This window comes from Diorhabda sublineata, chromosome 1, assembly GCF_026230105.1.
Source record: "Diorhabda sublineata isolate icDioSubl1.1 chromosome 1, icDioSubl1.1, whole genome shotgun sequence".
Taxonomy (NCBI): Eukaryota; Metazoa; Arthropoda; class Insecta; order Coleoptera; family Chrysomelidae; genus Diorhabda; species Diorhabda sublineata.
The window spans coordinates 41,462,769-41,485,536 of NC_079474.1; the positions used below are offsets into that span (position 1 = coordinate 41,462,769).

At 31.2% G+C, this 22,768-nt stretch overlaps 1 protein-coding gene across 3 annotated transcripts in view; it reads left to right on the plus strand.

Moving 5' to 3' along the window:
* Nucleotides 1–22,768, plus strand: part of LOC130444516 (RNA-binding protein Musashi homolog Rbp6) — a 1,022,388-nt gene that overhangs the window by 993,972 nt on the left and 5,648 nt on the right. For all 3 annotated transcript variants that reach the window (XM_056779678.1, XM_056779688.1, XM_056779699.1), the window contains 2 exons: nucleotides 14,482–14,547; nucleotides 21,522–21,760. In XM_056779678.1, the coding sequence (XP_056635656.1) occupies nucleotides 14,482–14,547; nucleotides 21,522–21,760 (305 nt within the window). The remainder of the gene's footprint in view (nucleotides 1–14,481; nucleotides 14,548–21,521; nucleotides 21,761–22,768) is intronic.

Below are 22,768 nucleotides of genomic sequence, written 5' to 3' on the forward strand. Positions count from 1 at the left end.
ATGAAAGAGAATTCATCCATATCACTGTTGTTCAATTTTGGTCTATTGCTGTGGGGAACTGTGATACCAAATGACAGGAAGTTTCGTTCAGAACATTTATTATCTTACCCACACTAGTGTTGGTGATAAGTTCTCAGCAATCTGAAAATATTTTAAAAATTTTGCTATAGAATGGTAAATAAAACATGCAATGCGTTTTAGACTCGATTGGTCGAGTGTGAACTGATAAACACAGCTGTGGAACAGATCATTTCTTGAATTTTACACTCTAAAGAACGATTCAATGTAGTATACACTCGATGAAACTAAAGGTGATACACAGTTGTCTCTTTGGATTACTCTTCTTAGGTGATCATATAAAGAGGGACGTGTGAATGAACTTTCGGTTTAGGAATTATAGAATTTGTGTACAATCAAAATGAAACTTGGTGATAGTTCATTTTGATTGTACGATTATTACCGTTTCTTCCATAATAAAAATTTACTTTTTCTTTATTTAGCATCTATCAGATTTTATTATTATTTGATTTGATAAATTGGGAGATGTTCCATTCATGTAATCATGAATCATACTTCTTTTGTTAACTTCAAATTATTCATTTTTGACTTATTTTGTTGACATTTATTATTGGTCATTATATACAAACAATTTTCAATTATACTTTTCGATTACGTGTTCGATCTGTTTTTTATTTTGAAAGTTGATTTCAATTTCTATTAGTGAAACACTTCTCTTTTCTTAAAAAAGTTTCAAAACATGTAGAGAACATGTAAATCTAAAACGAATACTCCACGTTTATTATATTACACGAACTTTATGCCAGAAAACTTGAAAATATTCAACTTCAGATTGTTTTCAGAATACAGAATTATATGAAGGATATGTGGGTAATATATGACACAAGAATTTCATTATGCAAAAAAACTGGATTATATTTTTTCGGTCTAACTTCCATCCGGATATTCGAATGAATCAGAAAGAGATAATGCGTATTTTATCTAAAAAGAAGTAATAAATTTTCCTCAAAAGTTCGATTCAACTTTCTACGAGGATGTTTTTATTCAAATCACTGCAGAGGATTCTCAGAATTCTTATTCCTTCTACCATCAAATATTTAATAAATAGTTTCCATTTCCATAAATCGTGATCTCCATTACATATAAAAAATTTAATGATAATTATTTTGATTAAACATCATATTTTTAAAAAAATGCTATTATTAAATTATTTCTCCTATGAGTTTCTACTTCAGTAGGAATCATGTGGAAAACATTTTATGAATAGTACTGCGCTAATGAAAACGTAAAATACGGTATCAGAAATACATTTTTCTTATTGCTTTTCATAAAATTAAAATTAAAATAAAAATCTATGTATTTTCATCCATTAAACATACATTTACTTTCTGTTTATGTTGTAATAATCATTGGCTTTAATTCATTTTATGTCTATTCTATACAAAATGATGTGAATGATCTAATTCTACAAGCTTTTATTATTTCATCCGTGGAAAATATGATAAATTTCTCATTTATTGATAATGGCTCATAATTTCGGTATCAAAATATGTAATAAATGCATAATTATCGTTTATATTTTCAGGGAAATATGCAAATATTGTAAAAGGATATCTATACAGAGTTGTCCCACGAAGACTTGAAACTATCTGTATAAAGCAAAATACTTATTGTGAAATCATGAAAATTTCTATGTTTAGATTTTCGGCTACGATCTTTTCAACTAAAATATTTTCAAAGATGACCGACTGTAACTTTGTTATTTTGAATGGAACACCCTGTATATTAATACATTTTTGAAATTCACGCAAAATTTTAGTATACTTTTGTCTAAAAGCTTTTTTCGAAAAGTGCATTATTTTTTTGTAAAAAATTTGACCGTTGCAGACCTATATTTTCTAATTATTTTCTACGAGGATACCCTTAAAGATGAAAATGGTTTCTGTTCGGTCATTTCAAGCAGACGTAAGTAAATCTATGTTGAAAAATTCTTTATTTCATACAGTGTGTATAGAAAGTGTTCAAAGTTTACCTTCATACAAATCAAATTTCTTTTCTTTTTTAATAGAACTACTCAGGTTTTTCTATTTTAATGCATTCGGGGGTAAAAAATAAGACAAATTCATGTATACTCACCTATACCTAAACCTTATTATATTATATTATCCAGATATTAAATGTTTTCTGTAAATTTGCGGGTGTTGTCTAAATTTTATATTGACTACTACTACTTGATAGTAGCACTAAGAAATAAAAAAGTATTTACATAATATTCGTTATAAAATTGAGAACGAGCCATTTTAACGATTTTCTAAAGTATGAACAATTGACTAATGACAGTGATTATATTTAAAATAAAAAACAAATTTGATATTTATGAAGTTAAACTTTGAACACTTTTTATACATACCCTGTATAAAATGAAAAATTTCTCAACATAGATTCAAAGGCGTCTGGCCTTGCTAAAAGCAATCGAATAGAAACCATTTTCATATATTTAAGAGTATCCTAGAAACAAAGTAATTTATAAGGGTCTGCAACGGTCAAATTTTTTACAAAAAAAAATAACTCAAAAAGTATGCATTTTTCGAAAATAGTTTTTAGACAAAAGTATACTAAAATTTCACGTAAATTTCAAATTTGTTGTAATATATAGGGTATTTCATTCAAAATAACAAAGTTACAGTCGACTTCCGATAGAACAGGAAGTTGGCCATATTTGAAAATATTTTAGTTAAAAAAATCGTATCCGAAAACCCACACGTAGAAATTTTCATGATTTTACTATAAGTATTTTGCCATAAAAGATAGTTTTAATTCGTCTTGGGACACTGTATAGATACAGAAGGCGTCTTATGAATATAGTCAGTTTGCAATGTTCACCTTTTTTGATTAATCATACAAAAAGAATCCGTTGATATTCAAAGCATAGCACATTGGTAAAACCATTATTTAGGCTTAGATGCAAAAACTTGTCGCACTATATTTTCAACACCTTCTTTGAATTAAAATTTTTCCCACTCAGGAATCTCTCCTTGGATCTGAAGACATAGTAATTTGACAGTGCTAGGTCCGAATGGTACAATACCACCAATTTTTATGATTTTAATCGCCTTAATTTTCGCAGTTTGTAATTCAGCATTATAGTTAGGTAACATCTCAATTTTGAGATGTATTGTAACTACGTATGTAATGTAACTACGTATTTTGTTATTTTCCGGGCAATTTTATAGTACTATCGGTATTGAACTTCTGTGTTTCAGTGATTAATTGGCAACATGATTTTCGGTGTTTTCTTTATTGTCCATTTTTCCGTTAAGAAAGTGTTCCAGAAATCAAATTAAATCATAGTAGATTGGTACCATAATTTCCCATAAAAAACTAGGAAATTTTTTGTATAATTGATGTATAGATTGGTGTAGTAGTGGTCGTTGTATAGACCAACTACCATTATTTCTTTTGATTGTTTCCTGTAATCTGTTCAATTATTGGCAGTGTTCTACTGAATGAACTGTTGGACCAGATTTCAGAATTTCACAGAATACAAATCCTTCTAATCACACCAAACACACAACATCGCATCATGGGCAAAGAACTTTCTGCCTAAGCTCCGATTGTTCACTTCTAGAATCTTCATAGTTATTAATCATAGAATATCGAATTTTATTTTACGTTCAGTATTTGACAAATGATTTCTAGCTGGTGGTGGATGTTCAATGCATTAACGATGCTATGACAATTTACATGTTCAGTCAATTGTATGATTTCAATGGTTTTTTCAGTGAAAAGTTAGGCGAAGTAAGAAAAATTTCATCAATCATATTTCCTCCACTGAATCTACATTGTGTGAAAACGTTTGAACCAAACTTGTGCATCCAAGCTCCGCGAACAAATTGAATCAGTCACACCTTTTTTGTTGAAATGGTATAACCTCCTTTGGTGTTTGTTTGAAGTTTGAGTGTCATATCTCAATTAGTGTATGATTTTTAAGTAGAGGTCGTATGCTTAACAACATGCTGATGACTCTAGATTCATCAGATGCATCATTACTGATGACGAGACGTAAATTTATGGATGCTCATTGTTTTATTATATTACCATTATGTGGTTTACTATAAATTCATTACAGAAGTGAAAAAAAATTAATAAGTAGTGCTACTTGCTCATTTGTAGGCATCTCCGTGAAGCAATTCTTAGTAATCTACCGAATTTATGTGCTGGCGATAATGAGCCTAAAAATTCCAACATGATTGTGACTGATTTTTCGACCAAATATCGCATTCTCCAGATTTGGTATCCTGTAACTGTTTCCTCTTATCTAAATTTGAAACTTCGCTTGCAGCAATGTGTCATAAGACCATTTAATAAAAAATTTGATTAAGGTACTTAAGGTTTTACCAGTCGAGGTTTACAGTGTGAGGACAAGAAAATAGCCTATTTTGAAAGCGGTAATGAAAATTTTTATCAAAATATATGAAAATGTTTTTATTTTGTTCAGTACAGTTCAAATTTGATCACATGATATATAAATTTCACGTATTTGATTCACACAGATTCGATAAACATTCGGCTCAAATCTATTCAAGTATCTTTTTCTTATAAATTCATTTGCTATTTATCTCAATAATATTGATTATAATTTAATTTTATAGATTAGGTTGAAATAGAATCGTTTCATAAAGATTCGATATATAAATTTAGATTTTCTTTTGGAAATCGAAAATGTTTATTGCATACAACCATTTTTAAACTTCCTTAAAAATATGAATTCAAAAACCTCTGCAGTAAAGATATCAATCTTCGTAAATTATGTACCGAAACATAACTTTTCCAATGGAACTTTTAGATGGATACATCTTTCCTAGAAATATGAATTGCGTTAGTTGAACTTTCCCATTTTTAAGTTGTGAGATTATTCGTGCAAAAAAGGAAATATATCTCTTTCTAAGATTTCATTCGTATATATATATATATATATATATATATGTGTCAAAGTTTTGCAAGTGTCGTCTAACCTATGCGAAAAGCACACCTGGATTTAGTCTCCCTTCTCTAATCTCATTACTTGAAAATGGTACCAGCTCAGTCTTTGAATAACTTTTTCACAAGTTAGTTAAAACTCCACGATATTCTTAAGGCGGCAGATGGCGAAGTTCATGTTAAGCCAGTGCCGGGGATAATCCCTGAAGGATACTCAAATTCCGTTCCGACAGTATTCTTTCTCATAAATATATGTTTTATTAAAAAGATTCGCCTTCTGATACCTACTTGGATTCTGATGATAGTCGTACAAAAATGTACCAATTACAAAAAGGAATGTGATATATCGTGTTAATATTAAGCTTAAACAAAGACAAAATTTTCAAATTAGTCAACAAAATATGAAAAAACAAAACTGAGAAAAAGGAAGTCATTCATCTCTTATGCATTAAATATCAATTTCAATTTCGATTCGTGAATATTTTTTATTTTCACAGAAACTGACGATAATCGAAGCAATTTTTTTAAATATCCCAACTCGTAAACTCGATTTGATGTATTTTCCCGTGAAATATATTTTTTTATAAAGATATTTATTCACGACAACCTGATATTAACAATTCTTATAATTATATGTATTTACAGATCGTCCACCACATGAATATGAAAATAAAAACTATTTCAACCCTACAAATATTTTCCAATTCACTAATTAGAAGCAACAAAAGTTGTATTATAAAATGTTTTATTACTATTAAATGGGTTTTCGTATTAATGACTTCTATTTTCTAAATATTGATATATTCGACATATGTAAACACTATCACAATTATTACAAGAAATCAATATCACTCCTTCACTTTTTTGGGAATTGGAAGGAAGGAATTAACTTTTTTTTTTATCCAAAGAGGAGGGAAATGCGCATCCGCACTATACGAGACTGACCGGAATGTTGGGCTGTACTACATTTATATGAACCACTAAAACCCTTCCTCTTCAATATAAACCTATTGAACGTTTCTATCCTGGAGCCGCCAAAACGTTCCACATTATAGCCTTTTTTTAGCCTTTGACATAGTAAGAGGCGCTCGTTGATCAGTATCATACCTCTGCTGCGACTGGTCCATGTTCACAAGTCTTACATATGCATATCATATGTAATGTGACTCTTAGACTCGCGATATCTCAGGAATGGTAACTCTTAGAAAAAATTATACCAACTATTTTTGTAGACAATTTTAAGATCAACAACTTTGGCCCGAAGTTTTTGTGATAAAACTTTTTGATCTCTACTCTTCATAAGTATTTAGCTTTCCAGGAATTTTTGTTATTTGACCACTATTTTTATGTCAAAATTGACCGGACTATATGCATAGATGCTTTCATGTTCATAACAGAATTTATTTATATGTAGTTGTTCAGGTTGGGTTATATCAAAAAAATTAATTGAAAACTTTTCACTAGTTAAACCTTGGTTTATAATAATTAATTTTTTGTCTCAAACACGTCAATAATTGTCATTGTTTGATTTCAAAACAAAACTGTATTTGTTATTATAAGCGTCGTATATATCACATTAGATATTAATAAGATTTATAATAAATTTCGTTCTACCTAAGATACAATCAATGATTTTGCCGTTCCCATATTCAGCTATCAAACAATTACTCATTGCGCGGATGGTTACATTGTCTTCCGCTAATTGAGACTATTAGTTAGCGTCATTTAGCTATTTTAATTAGCGAGCAATCCATTAAAAGCACCAACGCCAACGTCTATAATTTCGATTTTATGAATAATTACCATTTCACAAACACCACACGCGGAAAACTTGATTAATCTTCCATACTTTAGACGCCACATTGTTTTAGCTTAATATTCGGCACTTTCGGAAAGTACGAGTTTAGTCCATGCCCTGTTTTCTATCCAATTTTACGTAACTATTCTCTTTAATAGTGTTAGGTTTATAATACCTTTAATAAGCTGAAATATGGAATTCAAAAGAACAATCTACAAAATTTATATATGCATCTCTTAATTTCCTCCACTTACGTGATATTTGGTTCCTGGTGATTTTCATCAATTTTCCCATATATTGGATATTTTAGAGTAATATTGAAAATACGTATTGTGGTTTCATGTGTTTATCAAACCACGTTGTTCCATTTGTTCACCAATATTTATTCCTTCTGTAGACTATGCTTCAGTTATTTTATAAATACAAATGAATATGAAAAATTGAAATGACAGTAGTCATCATGGATCGTGCAAAAGAATAGTATTGATAGGTAGGAATAGATTCTACTGGATATACCTAACGGTCAGCAATTACTTATAGACAGTGAAAACTAAAACGAAAATCTATAATTAATTGATTCCATATGCCACGAGACAATTAAGACCCAACAGCAGCGAGAAAAGCTATTCTACACTTAAATCCTCACTTTATCAAAAAGAATTGGAAATACACTTTAATCAATAGAAAACATACTGTAATAACCAAATCCATCCTAGCACATCCGAGGAACTTATAACTACTGAAAGGTATACACCCTTTCTATTTAATTATGACTATATAGTTAGTAGTCTTTCTATTTTGACATTAGAAAAAGCCTCGTACTTTTGATTCAATTTAACGGGTGAAACATAGAAATGTGGTCAAATTTATGAAAAATTCTCTCAAATCCAATATATTGTAATGTTTTTCTCATTTATTCATATGATTCCTATTCGTGGGGTTAATTAATAAACATTGTCTTTTACGTTCTCAATTTATTTGAATACTATACACTACACTTATCTAACTTATAATAATTCACTTATTACTATCGCACTAACTTAATTAATTAAATTCTTCGATTACAAAACAAATGAATTAATAGACCTTCCTAGAAATTATTCAAAAGAAACAATGTAAATGCTGTAAAAACTGATATAAAAACAAACATCAGACGAATTCGAAAAGGCGGCGCCTTCGCCGAATTTTCGAATTCTGATATAAGGTGGACTGGCTCCAGGACGGAGATGAGTTCATAACAATATTGATTGAATATATATAGTGTTATTCCACAAAAAATGACAAGAATTCATTATTTGAGTCTCTCTGGTATTTTTTAATGGATATTTATAACAAATAAAGTTGGAAAACTCAATTTGAGGTCCTTAATTACTTATACTTGTTTTACGGATAGTTTGAAAAGCAAATTATTCTATGAATTACTAAAATTTTATCAGATTTGCCAGATATTTCGAACTCAATTTTTTGACGTCTAAAGCAAAACTATAGTATAAACTAAAAAAAGGGTTTCCTCTATATATAGTCACTATTCGTTTATCTTCAATTGTATCAAGTAAAACTGTTTGATATATTTGATCAAAATATGCCAATTTTGACATTCCGGATTTAACTTTGATTTGTTATCTAATAACTGAATCATATTTTTTTCATCACGTTTGGAGTTTCCTGAATCATATTTATAGAATATTGTAAAAATGTGGATTTCTTACTGAGCTGGCTCCAAAGAGTATGACCTATTTGAAAAATAAAAATGTATCGATAATCGATATATAATAGCTAATTTAATATTTTGAAAGAAATTATTAATCTGGGTGTGCATTTCGTGATAATCCCTACATTATGCGAAATGAGAAAAGAAAAGATCATTATCAAGTGTTAAAACAGTGTGTGAGGTGCAGAAAAGGACGCCATTTTGGAACTGTACACCAATTCTAACAAGGGGCGAGTAATCTACTAATTTAGAAATGTGTCAAATAGCAGTTATGTGATTAATCAAACATAGATTCGATTAATATATTTTAAATGTTTAATAAAATAGATACAGAAATAGTGGTAGTGAAAAGTAGAAGCGAAATACTAATATAGTTTAGTTGGTAGCGTAAAACTAGCAAATACATTAATCTATATTAGATGTCATGAAAATTTTTTATTCTTTGGAAAATTGTGCTAAACATCCATGATTTATTGTTATTATGGAATGATTTTCTACGAAAATACAGTCGATTTGTCGATTGAGATCACCAAGGGTATAGTCTATGTTACCATCAACGACATTGGTAATACATTGGAAGATTATGCTTTTAGTGACATTGACAGACAATCTATTGATTTTTGAAAATATATTCTTCCAAGTCACATCGTAATTGTGCATTTTTTGATAAATAATCAAATGGATAGTAGATTAGATCACATTGTTATGGGTGTCATTTTGGCTTCCCAGTGTCTCTGCACTTCTAAAAATATATTTTGCGAATGTCTTTGCATCTGATTGTTCTCCCTCCAAAATAAGTAGAAACCTAGCAAAGTAGGCTTTTTTCTAAGGGTTTTATGTCTCCCTTTCCGAGGTCTTAGCACTACTCCTTTGAAGTATGTAAGCCTTTTACTGAAATCAATAGTACATTCGAAATGTTACGCTATCTATAGCTTGCTCGTATTCTGTTGTCCAATGTCCATGATGTAAAGACTACAAAGTGTGTTCTTCCCGAGGGCTCATTTTCGACTCGTTCTGCGCATCTCTCAAGAGCCAATGAGAATTCGCTCCCAAATTGGCGCATCGTTTTGTGAGCGAATTCTCATTGGCTGCTTCTCAGCTGGTGCTCTATAGCACACCTTGTAGTTTTTACATTATGTCCACTGTCATGCCTATATTTCACTGCCAGGAGACCGACCATCAGCTTAAACTCGTTTACGAACATCTCGAGGAGCACATCAGACTTTTTAGCTGATGAGTTATGTAAATTAGGAGCCAACCGTTCAGTTAGTTGTTGAAGAGACATCTTATAAGGCCACAGTAGGGCGTTGGTTACAATATAGGGAGGCGTTTTCCCTTGTTTGACATTGATGTCTGCTTTCTCATTAGTTGGTATAGTCGGGTGATCTGGTAGCGACATTAGAGTGTGTTATAAATAGTAACAATTCACAGAAAACTTGATCAAATATTTGGAAGCGCTTGAGATATGGGCGTATTTTAATGGATGAATCAATAGCTCAGCTGTTTGACGAAGCAGTAAGTAGAGCAATGATATGATAGCCAATATGGGAGTCAATGATCAATAATGGTCACGACATGCGAAAAAACTTCGGTTAGTGCTTTTAGACTTTGTTATGGATAGTGACAAATATAAGATAATCGGGAGTATTATCTATAGAGAAGAAGATTTGTAGGAGTTGGCTCAAAATTCACTATCATTTTGAATCATCACATTTTGAGAAAGTAAATTAACTTGAACTACAAATATGGTGACAGGTAGATTTTAGTCTCCCTTGATGTGAAACTTTCTTGAAATTAATTTTCAAATTCATCGCGAAGCGACTAATCTTTATGCTTCATACTGAATTTGAGAATCAATTAGTTACAAACTCCATCCTAATAGTTCAACTTTAAAAAAAAAATATTGCAAAATAAGTATTCTTCTATTTATTACGATAAATATTTTCTAGTTTTACGATACCAAAAGTAGTTGTTCTAATAAATTTTATAGCGGGTGTCAATTTAAAATTATAGTATTTTTAATAGCTAATAACAATGTATTGACAATTGTGATAACAAAAATAGAATAGGCATATAGAGAGTAGTTTATAGCAAAAATTGTAGAGTAGAAAATACTTTACTTACTTATGTAATCGCCTATAGATTCGAAATACTATAGAAGATTTTGAACAAAAGTTGGCAAACGTGTGATAGACATAGTAAATGTGTAGTTGGGGAAAATACTATAATTATAGGGTTATTCATTGATAAAGATTTCAGTTTCCAGCTCAACTTACTCCTATATCGTGTTGAAAAATGGGAATTATTGTGACTTTTAAATCGCTATATCGTATTAATGAGTCTCATCAGTCCTCACTGTATATAATAGTATTTTCCCTGTAGATGAGCTCTAGAGTTATATGATAGTTTGGATATCATACGACCTCTAGTATGTGTCTACTTATTAATATTAGCCTAGAACTATTTACTCACCTACATAATAACAAACTAAACATTTCCAACACTCAAGAAAAATGGCGGATGATTACTAAATATAAATTTGCAAAACAATACGGAAAGCTTAACAAGGCAAATTATTGATATAAAAATTAGTGAAATAACACAGCTTTATGGGTAACTCAATTTTGTTCAATCATTTGGAATAACAACCATATTAGATCTGTTAACGTACAGGAGCTTGAGCCTACCCTGTATACATTCTAACCATGTATGTAATACTCCTACCTATATATGTAATACTACTACAATTGGACAGTTGGTATGGGAAAAAACGTCCCTACACTAGGGTGGCGACAATATTCATTTTCTCTCTCGTTCGAGACACTTTATCTATACTGCGCATGCTTGAGAATGCGCAGAAGCGAGCCGAAATCTCGGAGGATAGAGAAACCGTTGTCATTCTGTCAACGTTGTCAACTGTCCATGTAGTATAGAGTATTACATATACTTTATAAAATCTATTGACATACTCTATCACATTGGCAATTAACTAAACGGGTACGTAAGTACGTCCAATTTCAACAAGGTACCGATTATTTAACAAAATAATGGAATTGATCTCCGCCATTTTTAAAGACACAAATCTTTTCACAAATTCATCATATTCCATATTTTAGCCTCTCCAATCGAACGTCGCCTGTTTTTGAAACATGACTTGGCGAAAAACGTCGAGGGTGGAAAAAATGTATAGACATATTTTACCTTAAATCCTGTCTAGGAGTGATAGATGAGATGTTGTTAGAAATTCGGTTTGGAATTTCTCCATTTTCAGCATCTTTTCAGAGCGTCTCCAAAGCAAATACGATGTTTTCAAGTAGAGACAAGTACTTGACAAAATTTTAATAAAACAGCCTTATCGAAAAATATGAATAAGTTTTCCACATTCTATTATACGATATTTATACGAGGTGTTACACTTTTTGATTTTATAATAGCGAATGATAGGTATATAGAGATATATAGAACTGACGTGTTAATTATTATTTGTTCCTAATATTCTTCCTTCCTATGTTTTGATTCCGATACATAGTACAGATTACGTGGTTCTAGTAAGAAATAGAAAGTAGTAGGGTATCTCAAGGATAATGTTATAATTTTCTTTCTCAATTATATCGTTATATAGGTAATTTAATACTTTCACGGTCCCCTCGTTTTTTGGCTCTAGACAATCGAAAAATCATTCGATTCCGATGAATTTTTCTTAAAACCTCCGTTTTTTTTCACGGCGCATTTACGAGAAAATTAGGGAAAAAAAATAAAACCTTATATTGGTTTCAAGGCTTCAAATGTTCATGAAAACGCACTCATTTACGTATAATTGTTGATAACTTTCTTCCAAATAAATAAATGAAGTAATATTTTTTTCATAATCTACACAAAAAAAGGAACAAATTGAAAAAAATGTTTTTATGAAAATGTTGATTTATCATTTGTTCATCATACAATTAAAAATAATAACAATTTCTCTTAAAATTGACCTTTTCTCACTTATAATCGTTTGTACCTTTTTTATTAAGTAATCCATAAAGTCATGTGAACAAAAACATTCTTAAAATCACTTATTGTAATCAAGTGTACAATATTAGAAGTTAACTTTGGAAAATTGAGAATTTTCACCATTAAAAAAATGGTATCTTACTAATGTTGTTAAAGAGAATTGGGAGTGAGGCCAGGGGCGAGGGGCTTGTTTGAAAAGCAGACCAAATGTGAAAATTTGTTCTGAATTTTTAGTATACCCCTCTCTACCCTTACCTAACCAATATAGGTTTTCATTTTTTTCATTCCCATATTTTTTTCCATAAATTCGCCGTAAAAACGAAGATTTAAAAAAAATTAATCGAAATCGGACGATTTTTCGATTTTCTAAAGCCAAAAAACGATGGACCGCGAAATTATAAAATTATCCGCTCTCATAAAGTATAGTTATTGGCATGATGTACAAATATAATCAATAGAAAGGTCTCGTGAGGATTCACATAAATGTTTTTGATGATAACCTCCAGATGAATATGTTTAACGTAATTCCCAGTATGGTTACTATATTTTTAATTTTTAGTTTGCTCATAATGACTCCTATTGTCTAGATAAAGCAAAATTCTATTACTTCTATGGCCTCTAACACAACAGTACAATTATGAGATAGAACTCAACTTCTCTACTAGTTAACTAACTTCCTTATTTAAGAATTTGTTTTGAGTTGCGATGAATATTCTATTGAATTTTCCTGACGACCACAATCTATCAAAATTAACAAACAGTTCTATATCTGCTATTATCAATCTCAAGCGATCATTGAAGAAATTTATGTATATTTGCTTAAAAGTTATTGGGTAGTTCTTCAAAAAAGTTATTTTTAAAATAAAATGTATCTATATATTTATAAATAGCACCCTCTCAAACACATTTTAATGTTTGTTAAGCAATCGTATTTTGTTTTTGTGTCCCGTTTATTAATCATATGTATACTGCAACTTCCTCAGCTCTCCACTGATTAAAATCAATGTTTTTCTGAGATAAAGATTGGAGGGGATATCAATCTTCTTCGGATGTGACATCAAACAACGCGACATTATATTCAATCTTGATGATACTACTATTACTTTATATACAAATAAATTCTCATGAGGGAAATTTTATTCTTTGTTTTTGTTTGAAATATTTCATCATCAAATTAATCTACAATATCACTTCATCATCTAATGGTATCAATTTGTGTCCATTCACTTAAACAATTATAAACGAAGTGATTATTGAGAATCCTTCACTAGAAAAATTTCGAATTATTTGATAGATAGTTTTTCCATTCTTACTCACACATAAATATGGGGATTTCTCAAATTGTCAACATCAGAATTTCGATACAAAGAAGTGAGCGAGTTAATATTTATATTTGCAAAGTAGAATTGAGTATATTGAACATATATAAGGCGCAAAGAAGTTAGAAAATATATAATATCCCCTAAGCCTGTCAAACTGTCTAGTGTAATTCTCATTCTTTTAAATTGTCCGTCCAATGTTTAAGCTATTTTTCACCATATCAGTAGCTAGAGGATTTTGTCTGATCTCTTTTGATTTCAAACTCACTATAGCAATTATATTTAATCTGAAGTTTCTTCAAATAACTTATCCGATTTTAGATTAGTATTTATTCATTAATCTCAGCTCACATTCGTAATATGTATGAGATTAAACGCTCTAAATCTATTATATTCTCTCTAGTTGTAGAAGTTCTTTATATTAGAAACAAATATTTTATTGGTAACTAATTCACAACTATCGAAATTCGTAGTACCATACAGATAAAAACAAATTAACATGAATTGTACATTCGATAGAAAATACGTTTCTAGAAAATAGATTGTCACATCCTTTGAAGATCCTTTCAACCTATCCTTTACACGTTATACAAAAATAAACTCAATTGTGTTTTGTTTTTTCTGTGTTTCTAATCTAGTGTTTGTCTCTGTGCTTTCAGTGGATCTAACCAATGGACAGCTCACTCCGAATAATAACACTCCACTGTTGACTCAGGCCTTGTCAGGTAATTCGACTTTAACCCATGTAATAACACACATATACTTCGAAACATACAATTTTACTTTGCTTTTAACCTTTCCTACTCCTTCAGCTATATGTAGTGTATTCTTTTTACCACGTTGAAAGTAATAGATATCTGAATTTAATTAGATTTTTTAGTTGCTATGTATAAACAATCTTGTAAATATGAAATATTGACTTTAAATTCGTACATATACCATTATTAGTCAAAACAACATTCCTAGAAGTACGTTTTGGTCGGTACGATTGTCAGAATGATCGTCCAACGGTAATCGTGGTACGACTAAACGTTGAATGATAATTTTTGTTAACCATTTTAACTGGGTGCATGTTTTAATAGGCCATCACGTCATTCTAGAGAAATATAGTGTTTGAAGTTAAAAGAAAAAGTTAAATAGATGTAAATTATCAAATATCTTTTGATAGAGGAGATGCAAGACGACAAAATACTTATTTGTGCATGTGAGATGATAAGAGCCAAAAAAACAAAAAACACCATCTGTTTGAGCTCATTTATATAGAGGTAGGATCCGATTCCGGGGTCTGCCTACTCCACGCAACGAATCACCCTTTTTTTTATTGATTCCAAGGTCCTCAATCTGCTTATACCTTAGAATTTTACCGAGGAAAAGAAAAGCTGAAACAAAAAAATATAAAATAATTAAAATAGAAAATGGAAATAATATGCTTACCATCGAGAACACTGTGGACACTAACACAATCACTACTGATCTTGAGCTAACTTGTGAGCTAGTTCCCTGGACCTTGTAATTATAGGGAATTGTCTGTATCACTCAAATTTGGTTTGTTTACTTACTATTCATTAACAAGTAGCGATATTAGAATGTCATTAAAGTTAGCAGAGCAGTATGAGCAAACAGAAAAAACAATAAGCGGAAAATTTAGTGCTAATTCAGTGCCACATTACGAAATTTTCTGCTATGTATTCCAGAAATTGGCTGCTAACCTTAAAAAAAGTACTTTCATAATTAAATGCTTATTAAATGGTCCGTCGTTCAATGATAGAAAATATATTTTTTTTCGTATTCATCACGAAAAGAAGGTGATGCAGGAATTTTCTCTCGGTCTACTCTGGGGAGAACGTTCAATAAAGGGGAATTGTTTCCACTCCCAAGAAAACTACTCAATTCCAATCTTGTGCTACCTCACGTGTTTGTCGGTGATGATGCTTTCCGCTTACATCGAAACATGCTGAAACCATACTTGCGATTAGAGAGAACTCGAAAGTTAAATTTAATTACAGATTGTGCCTTGCTCGCCCAACTTCAGAAAGTGATTTTGGTTTAATAGCACAAGTTTTTCGTATATTCTACTCCTCAAAAGATATAGATACTCCTCCAAACAGTCGACAATGTTGTAATAGTTTCCTGCTGAGGGATGCCTCTGTTACAAAACTGGATCTTTTTACTAGGAACTAAATCGTACGCAAAATTCACCCAAGGCAATTTGATTAGTTTTGCAAGAGATTGTGGGTACGCTCATTTTGAAGGATTTGAAGTAAGAGACTCATTTGCTATATACTGCTGGCAAGATTACCAAGCTAAGAGATAGAACCCGAATATAATTAACTTTTTCATATGTTAAACTGCTATCCGAAAAAACATTGATCCATTGATCAAAATTACGAACAAAATATCCTAAAAGTTTAAAAATACTTTATTTTGCATACTTTGCACGAGTCACACAATGACTTAAATAACTGAAGAACAACATATTTGGTTTTCCAACTTTATTGGCAATCTTAGCCCACACATTATCCTTGACCCTTTGATCCTTGTAGAATGCGTGTGATAACTGCCATAGTCACGATTTTCCAGTTCTGCGAGAAGAATTTCATTATTCTCATCAGAAAATGAAGAAGCCATGATGCGTGTGAACTTCTCACAAAATATGGGACAAAATTCGGCAGCTGAATGTTGGACATGTCTGTTGTACTGTTGGAATTTCAAAATTATTTCCTCAAAAGTCAACTTGATTATACTATACATTTTTATATATGCTACAACCAATTTTGAGAAAGTTTTTTTCATTCTGAAGTTGATATTGTAGCATTATGGTTTTTAAGATCGTCTTAAGCTTCTTGTGGTGATTAAAACGCTGTTCGAACTTCTTTTGGCAGTGAAGAATAAGAAAGAGTAACAAGGCCATGAAACAGATGAATACAAACGATGAAATATTAATTCAATTTTTTGACGTGCTTCATGATTATTTCGCAGTTTGCGATTTCCTAAGAGACGCTTCTTTCTGTCTTTAAATAACATATCTATCTTTTTTATTAATATTGCTCGATTTTCTCGACATTCATTACTGACTGACGCACGACAAGGAAATTCGGGAAACCAATTGTAAACAGTCTTTTCTGGTGGTGCTTCAATACCCAAAGTGGCACGAACTGATTCTATGCAGTGCTATTGATTGAGACCTTTTTAAAAACATTTGGAAATTATCCAACGTAAGCCTTCACGGGTGATTTCCATTTTTATACAAATTTGTTTCTTCTAAACGTTTATTATAAACAATTTCCTCAGTCAATTTATGAATTGCCCCTGGCCGCGCAATAACAAATGTCAATGTTCACAAATACAGTGGTGCCATCATCGCTACTTATTGTAAAAGCTTAAAAGGCAAACCTTGTAAAGCGAGAGTAACATTAACTTAATATCACCCAGTAAAATGGTAATTGTTCTAATAGCTAAATATCTTTAAAGTTAAATTAATGGTAACATTCAAGAACGTACATATAAATTTTATGGTTAAAATTCTAAACCAACCACAGATGTATCAATCAACCCACACTCTATACAAATCAAGTATTTGAATAACTGTCTGTCTGAACACCACATATGTAACTCTATGCCATAACTGGAAAATTACATTGGAATGACAACACAATATGAAAAAAGTAGAATTCATAGCCACAAATATACTACAAAAGGAATCAACTGTTTGAAAATCGTAAATAACACTTAAAAAAATTGTACCCCAGATACATTTCACAATCAAAAAATAATTATACAATACAAAATAAATTTTTAGCAAATTCATTGCAAGTTGATTAATGAATTCATTTCATTCACTTCAATTCATTCATGTCATTTTGTTGGATTCCTAATACAAATATACTGACGCATAATAACTATCAGTATATATGAAGTAAATTCCTGTGAAAAGCATTGAAAAATATATGGGATCTGAAAAAACATGTAATCACTCATAACCACTTATACAGTTTTAATGATTTTTTGATATATTGGGTGCTTCTAACTTGATAAATGAACATATTTTCAGCTTCATTAAACAATTTCCTGAGAAAGCAAACACAATAACGTTTTAGGTTCGGCTCTTATAAAATAGTTGATATCTTTTTTGGAATTTGTCATTCAAAGCTACCTCAACTTCGCGGAAAAATTAGTCGAGATGTAAATTTTTTTTATTGTGACGTACATTTATAGGTTTTCCAATATTTGTTAATCAGTATACCAATCGGTTATTGATTCGAAGCAACTAGTTCTTCATCATATTTTTGATGCTCCAAAAAGACAGCTCCAAATGGATCGAAACAATTGGGAATGGCAAATTATTTGATTCTTGAAAGTGATTTCGATAAAGTATAAAGTAACACTTAATGGTAATCAATAATTCTAATCCTGTATTGTTCAATATCGTCGGTGAATTATATCGACAGATGATTTCGCAAGAAAGCTATTTCCTGAAGAAAGCAATTCGATATCGTTGGAACTATATCTCTTTCAAAGAACGGAGTATTTTCAGGGACTTCAATTAAAAACCACCCACTGATATGTTCAAGAAAATAGATCGACAATTCTATAAATAATGAATCTTTGTCACAATGTTAACTTTAACAAAAATGTTATTAATGATAGGATACTTTAGTTTACGAAAAGCTGCTCATTATGAAGTATCGTATAAATGAGATTACCACAATTTTATAAGAACTTCTACGATATAAAAAACATATGAACAATGTCTAACCAGAAAAGTAGCAGAAATTACATGTCTTGATTTCATATAAATTTTTAGATAGAGATATGAATCTCTTTAAGCACTACTACAACTTGGAGTTATATTTACTTATCTCACAATTCAATATACCTATTACACTATCAATCTCTTCTTCAAAATATGATTTAACTCTATCTTATTGATTTCCAAAATGAATTGCATCAGTCAAAGCGGCGATACGGTGAAGATAGAAGAACATCAGTTTCTCAGTGGAATGAGCAATGTACAAAATAATCTCTTTGGCTTCGTTTTGCAAATTCAGAGAAACTAATTCTCATATGAACACCTGGAAATTCGATAAAAAAGTAGAAAATAGTACATTGCGTCCATAGGGAGAAAAGTAGAGTCTCTCGAGGACTAATTTTTTACTATATAGGTCTGGGAATCAATAAAAGAAAGTGGTCTGTATCTACTTGTAAGGTACGTAATTTCAAGCAACTTTTACTTCGTAGATTCTGTGGAGGGTGATGCAAATTTTATTATACCCCACCTAAGTGGCGACGGCAGCTTCTTAGAGACATTGCATTCTCGAATTCAGAACTCGAATCAATTTAACACCAGCCTACCGTCTAGAATGAATGCAAGAAGGGATCGGCTACCAAAAGCAATAGCAAAGGAACCATTAATCCAATAATATAGTTTAGATGACTTGTTGCCCTTCCGCCCATTGTTGTTGCAGTTGAGGTAACACGATGGTCAATTTCGGATTAACAGACATTTTTATGGGTTCCCAATATACTCCTGTCAAAGTCATGGTGTTAATGTTGAATCGTTAGAATTTTAGGCATATTGATAGTTCAGATGACTAGAAAAGTATATATAGACAAAGCAGAGAAAAAATAAAAAACATTCGCGATTATTTAGTTCAACTAATCGTTAAGGTGTGAAATATTTCATTGAAAATCATCCAATCTTCACTCGTTGATGAATATAACGTCTATAAATTTAAGAATCACAACAATTTCAAAATTTTTAATTTATTCAACATAAATTTTGAGAGAAAGTTAATATTTTTAATATGGTTAACTATTGAGTCAATACTGTTCACACCACCACTACACCAACACTCACAACTACACTGTCTGACGTGCGTTTCGATAAGTTATCGTCTTCAGAGACTGGAAGTTAACTAAAACCTAATGAATTGATTACCTGTTTTATACTGAATTTTCCCACCAATAAACGCTCTTCAGCGGAAATTAATTCAAGCGGGAAAATATCCTTGGCGAGAATCTTCCTTGAATACTGAACTATAGAGTGAACTGTATGCTTTCAAATTCATCCTACAATTTATTTTCAGATACATTTTTTAACAATTTTACATTATTAATATTTATGTTATGATTGTGACTGACAGCGTGATAAGCAATACCTGATTTTCCAGTCCGTCCATATTTTAAATGAGCTCTGTGCTCTTTAAACTGGACTATGATGAATCTCTTAGTCTGCCCAATACCACACAATCACAATAACATATGTAATTTCATATATACTATTTTCCAAATTTGGTATTTTGTTCTTAGGATTGCCCAACAATTATTTCAATATATTGCTGGATTTATAAACCAATTTTAAACCCAATCTGCTAAATATTTCTTCCAATCATTTTGTATAAACAGTATAAAAAGGTATAAGAGCAAATTTTTCTTCTTGGGTTTGAAAAAAAAATAGATCTACATGGAGATTTCTTAAACTTATGTAAAAGTAGCTTAAACAGGGACAAAGGGCTAAATCCTTAAAGTCCACTCTATTTTAGTAGTAAAGGAATGGATGTGATGATTTCCTCCAAGGATATTTTCCCGCTGGAATTAATTTTTGCGAAAGAAGGTTTGTTGGTGGGAAAGTTTTGTATAAAATAGGTCAGTCAAGTCATTAGGTTTTAGTTTGCATTCAATCCTCGAATGAATATCACCAACAGTTCCAGAAATTCCAACTTAGTAGTGAGTCAATTGTTTTATTAATAATAAGCAACTGAAAAATCATATTATATTGAAGTATCAGTTAGGAGCATATATTTCTTTTTTTGTTTATAACAGAGAGGTCTGCTTTCAAGTTCTTATATACGTATCGATAAAATTTTGTGAGCTGGTTGAGTAGAAACTGAATAATAATGATACAAGAATTGATAATATTGAAATATCTACAATTCTATAACCAAATGTAATGTTTATCTCATGCATTTATCGTATAAAAATATATGAAATAGTTTTCGTAAAACTTGAGAAATGACCTTTCTGAAACGGTATATTTTGCATCTTAGGGTAAAATATCTGCAGTTGTAAGAGCCCCGTCGTTGCGACACAAAAAAAAACATATTCTCATTTATACACTAATACCTTGATCGCTTTTTCTAATGTAGACAAGAAATTTTGCATATTCCTTATTTTCCACAGTCTTACTTCTATTTTAAATTAAAAACCTTATATATCGATAAACACTATTGATCCGTTTAGAAGATATTTGAGAGAAATCCATCGACTCGCTAAGTTTTGAATGTTGATAAGTCATTTGAATTGAATATTTTCTAATTAATTAATGGGTTATACTTTACATTCCACTACTTTTTTTTGGACTACTTGAGAGCAAATTTAATCTACATACGGTATAACTGCAAAGATATCGAATGCTTCACTTTAAATATCAATCATAGAAAAAGACTAGGGATTCATTCAATAGGCAAAAATACTACTAATTTTATTATACCGTGTGCAATCTATCACTCAACGACGGGTTGTCTTAATATGTAAAGTTAGGTAAGGGTCGGCTCCAGGAGACTATTCCGTAAATTGTATCTCTCAGGGTCACCAAGTGGCGCATGGCAGGCGCAGCCTCAGCCTTCAGGAGCCGACCATCACCATCAGCAATCGCCCACAGCTGCACCACAACCCCACCATTTCTCCATTTCCTTTGCAGTGATGAACAATTACCAAGCAGCGGCCGCTGCACAAGCGCAAGCGCAAGGATATGGACCACCAGCGTCCCCGCACACAACCGGCGCTAGAGCAGGGTTCCCAGCAGCTAATTCTCCAGGACCCACCATTGATATGTACAACAGCAGTGCTGATAGCGTCGGTTATGTTCAAGCCGCCAGTCCCCAGCCTAGCAGCTTTCCGGCAATCGCCGTCAGCAGAGCACCGCTTAATTACAGTCCGGTAAGTTTTTGAATGACTTTCCACTATATCTATGTGAAAAAAAGTATACATGAGAAAAAAAAATGATAATACACCATAATTGTTTTTTTGCCTCAACTATTTTCTTTGCTACAAAAATTTCAACTACAATTTGCAAAAGCCACACTTCAATAAGTTACTATTTCCATGAATTGATTATACGTTATAGTTTATAAACCATAAATTCTGGAGATTGAGATTGAAAGAGATTTTAAGTTAAGTTTGATATTATATTTTATCGTACAAATATCGAGAATAGTCTTTAAATCTTCCTCGGTAAAGTATTTTCATATATTCTGTTTTTTCTCCATTTATTTCCAGTCCGTAATTTCTTGCTTCTTCTTCTAATTCGTCGATAGCCCTTTATTAATTCCTTCTGTCCGTTTGCTATTATATTTACATCATCTACGTATGCTACTATCTGTGTTATGTCTGTTATAATGTTCTTATTCTGTAATCCTGCGTTTCTCACAATGCCATCCAATATTATATTGAGTAGCGTTGATGACATTAAGTTTCCTTGTTTGACTCCATTATTTGTAAATGGCTTTTCTGATGTTGTGCCTTGGAATGACACTATAATGTCACTCTTATTCACTATCATTTCTATTAATTTTTCTGGAATTCCTCGTCTTTCTAGTTCTTCTCTTATTTTCTCTCTTTTCATTGAATGAGAAAATAAACCAGTTTATTTCTCTCACAATAGGATTTCACCTATTACAAGAAGCTTTTAATCCAGATGTTATCTTACTCTGCTTCACACAAGATTTGTAGTTTCTAAGCTCATTTAGCTTAGTTTTTGGAGCCTTCGTATCTAAAGTTAGTTGTCTAGAAGCATGAGAAATTGGAATCTTCTCGTTAATGTAGATCATAGTGACTAAATTATATCATAATATGAAAAAATTAAGAATTTAACTTTAAAATGATGTAGGGTGTCCTATGGGATAATCGATTCATCCTATTTACCATTTACTTGAATACTATAATTAA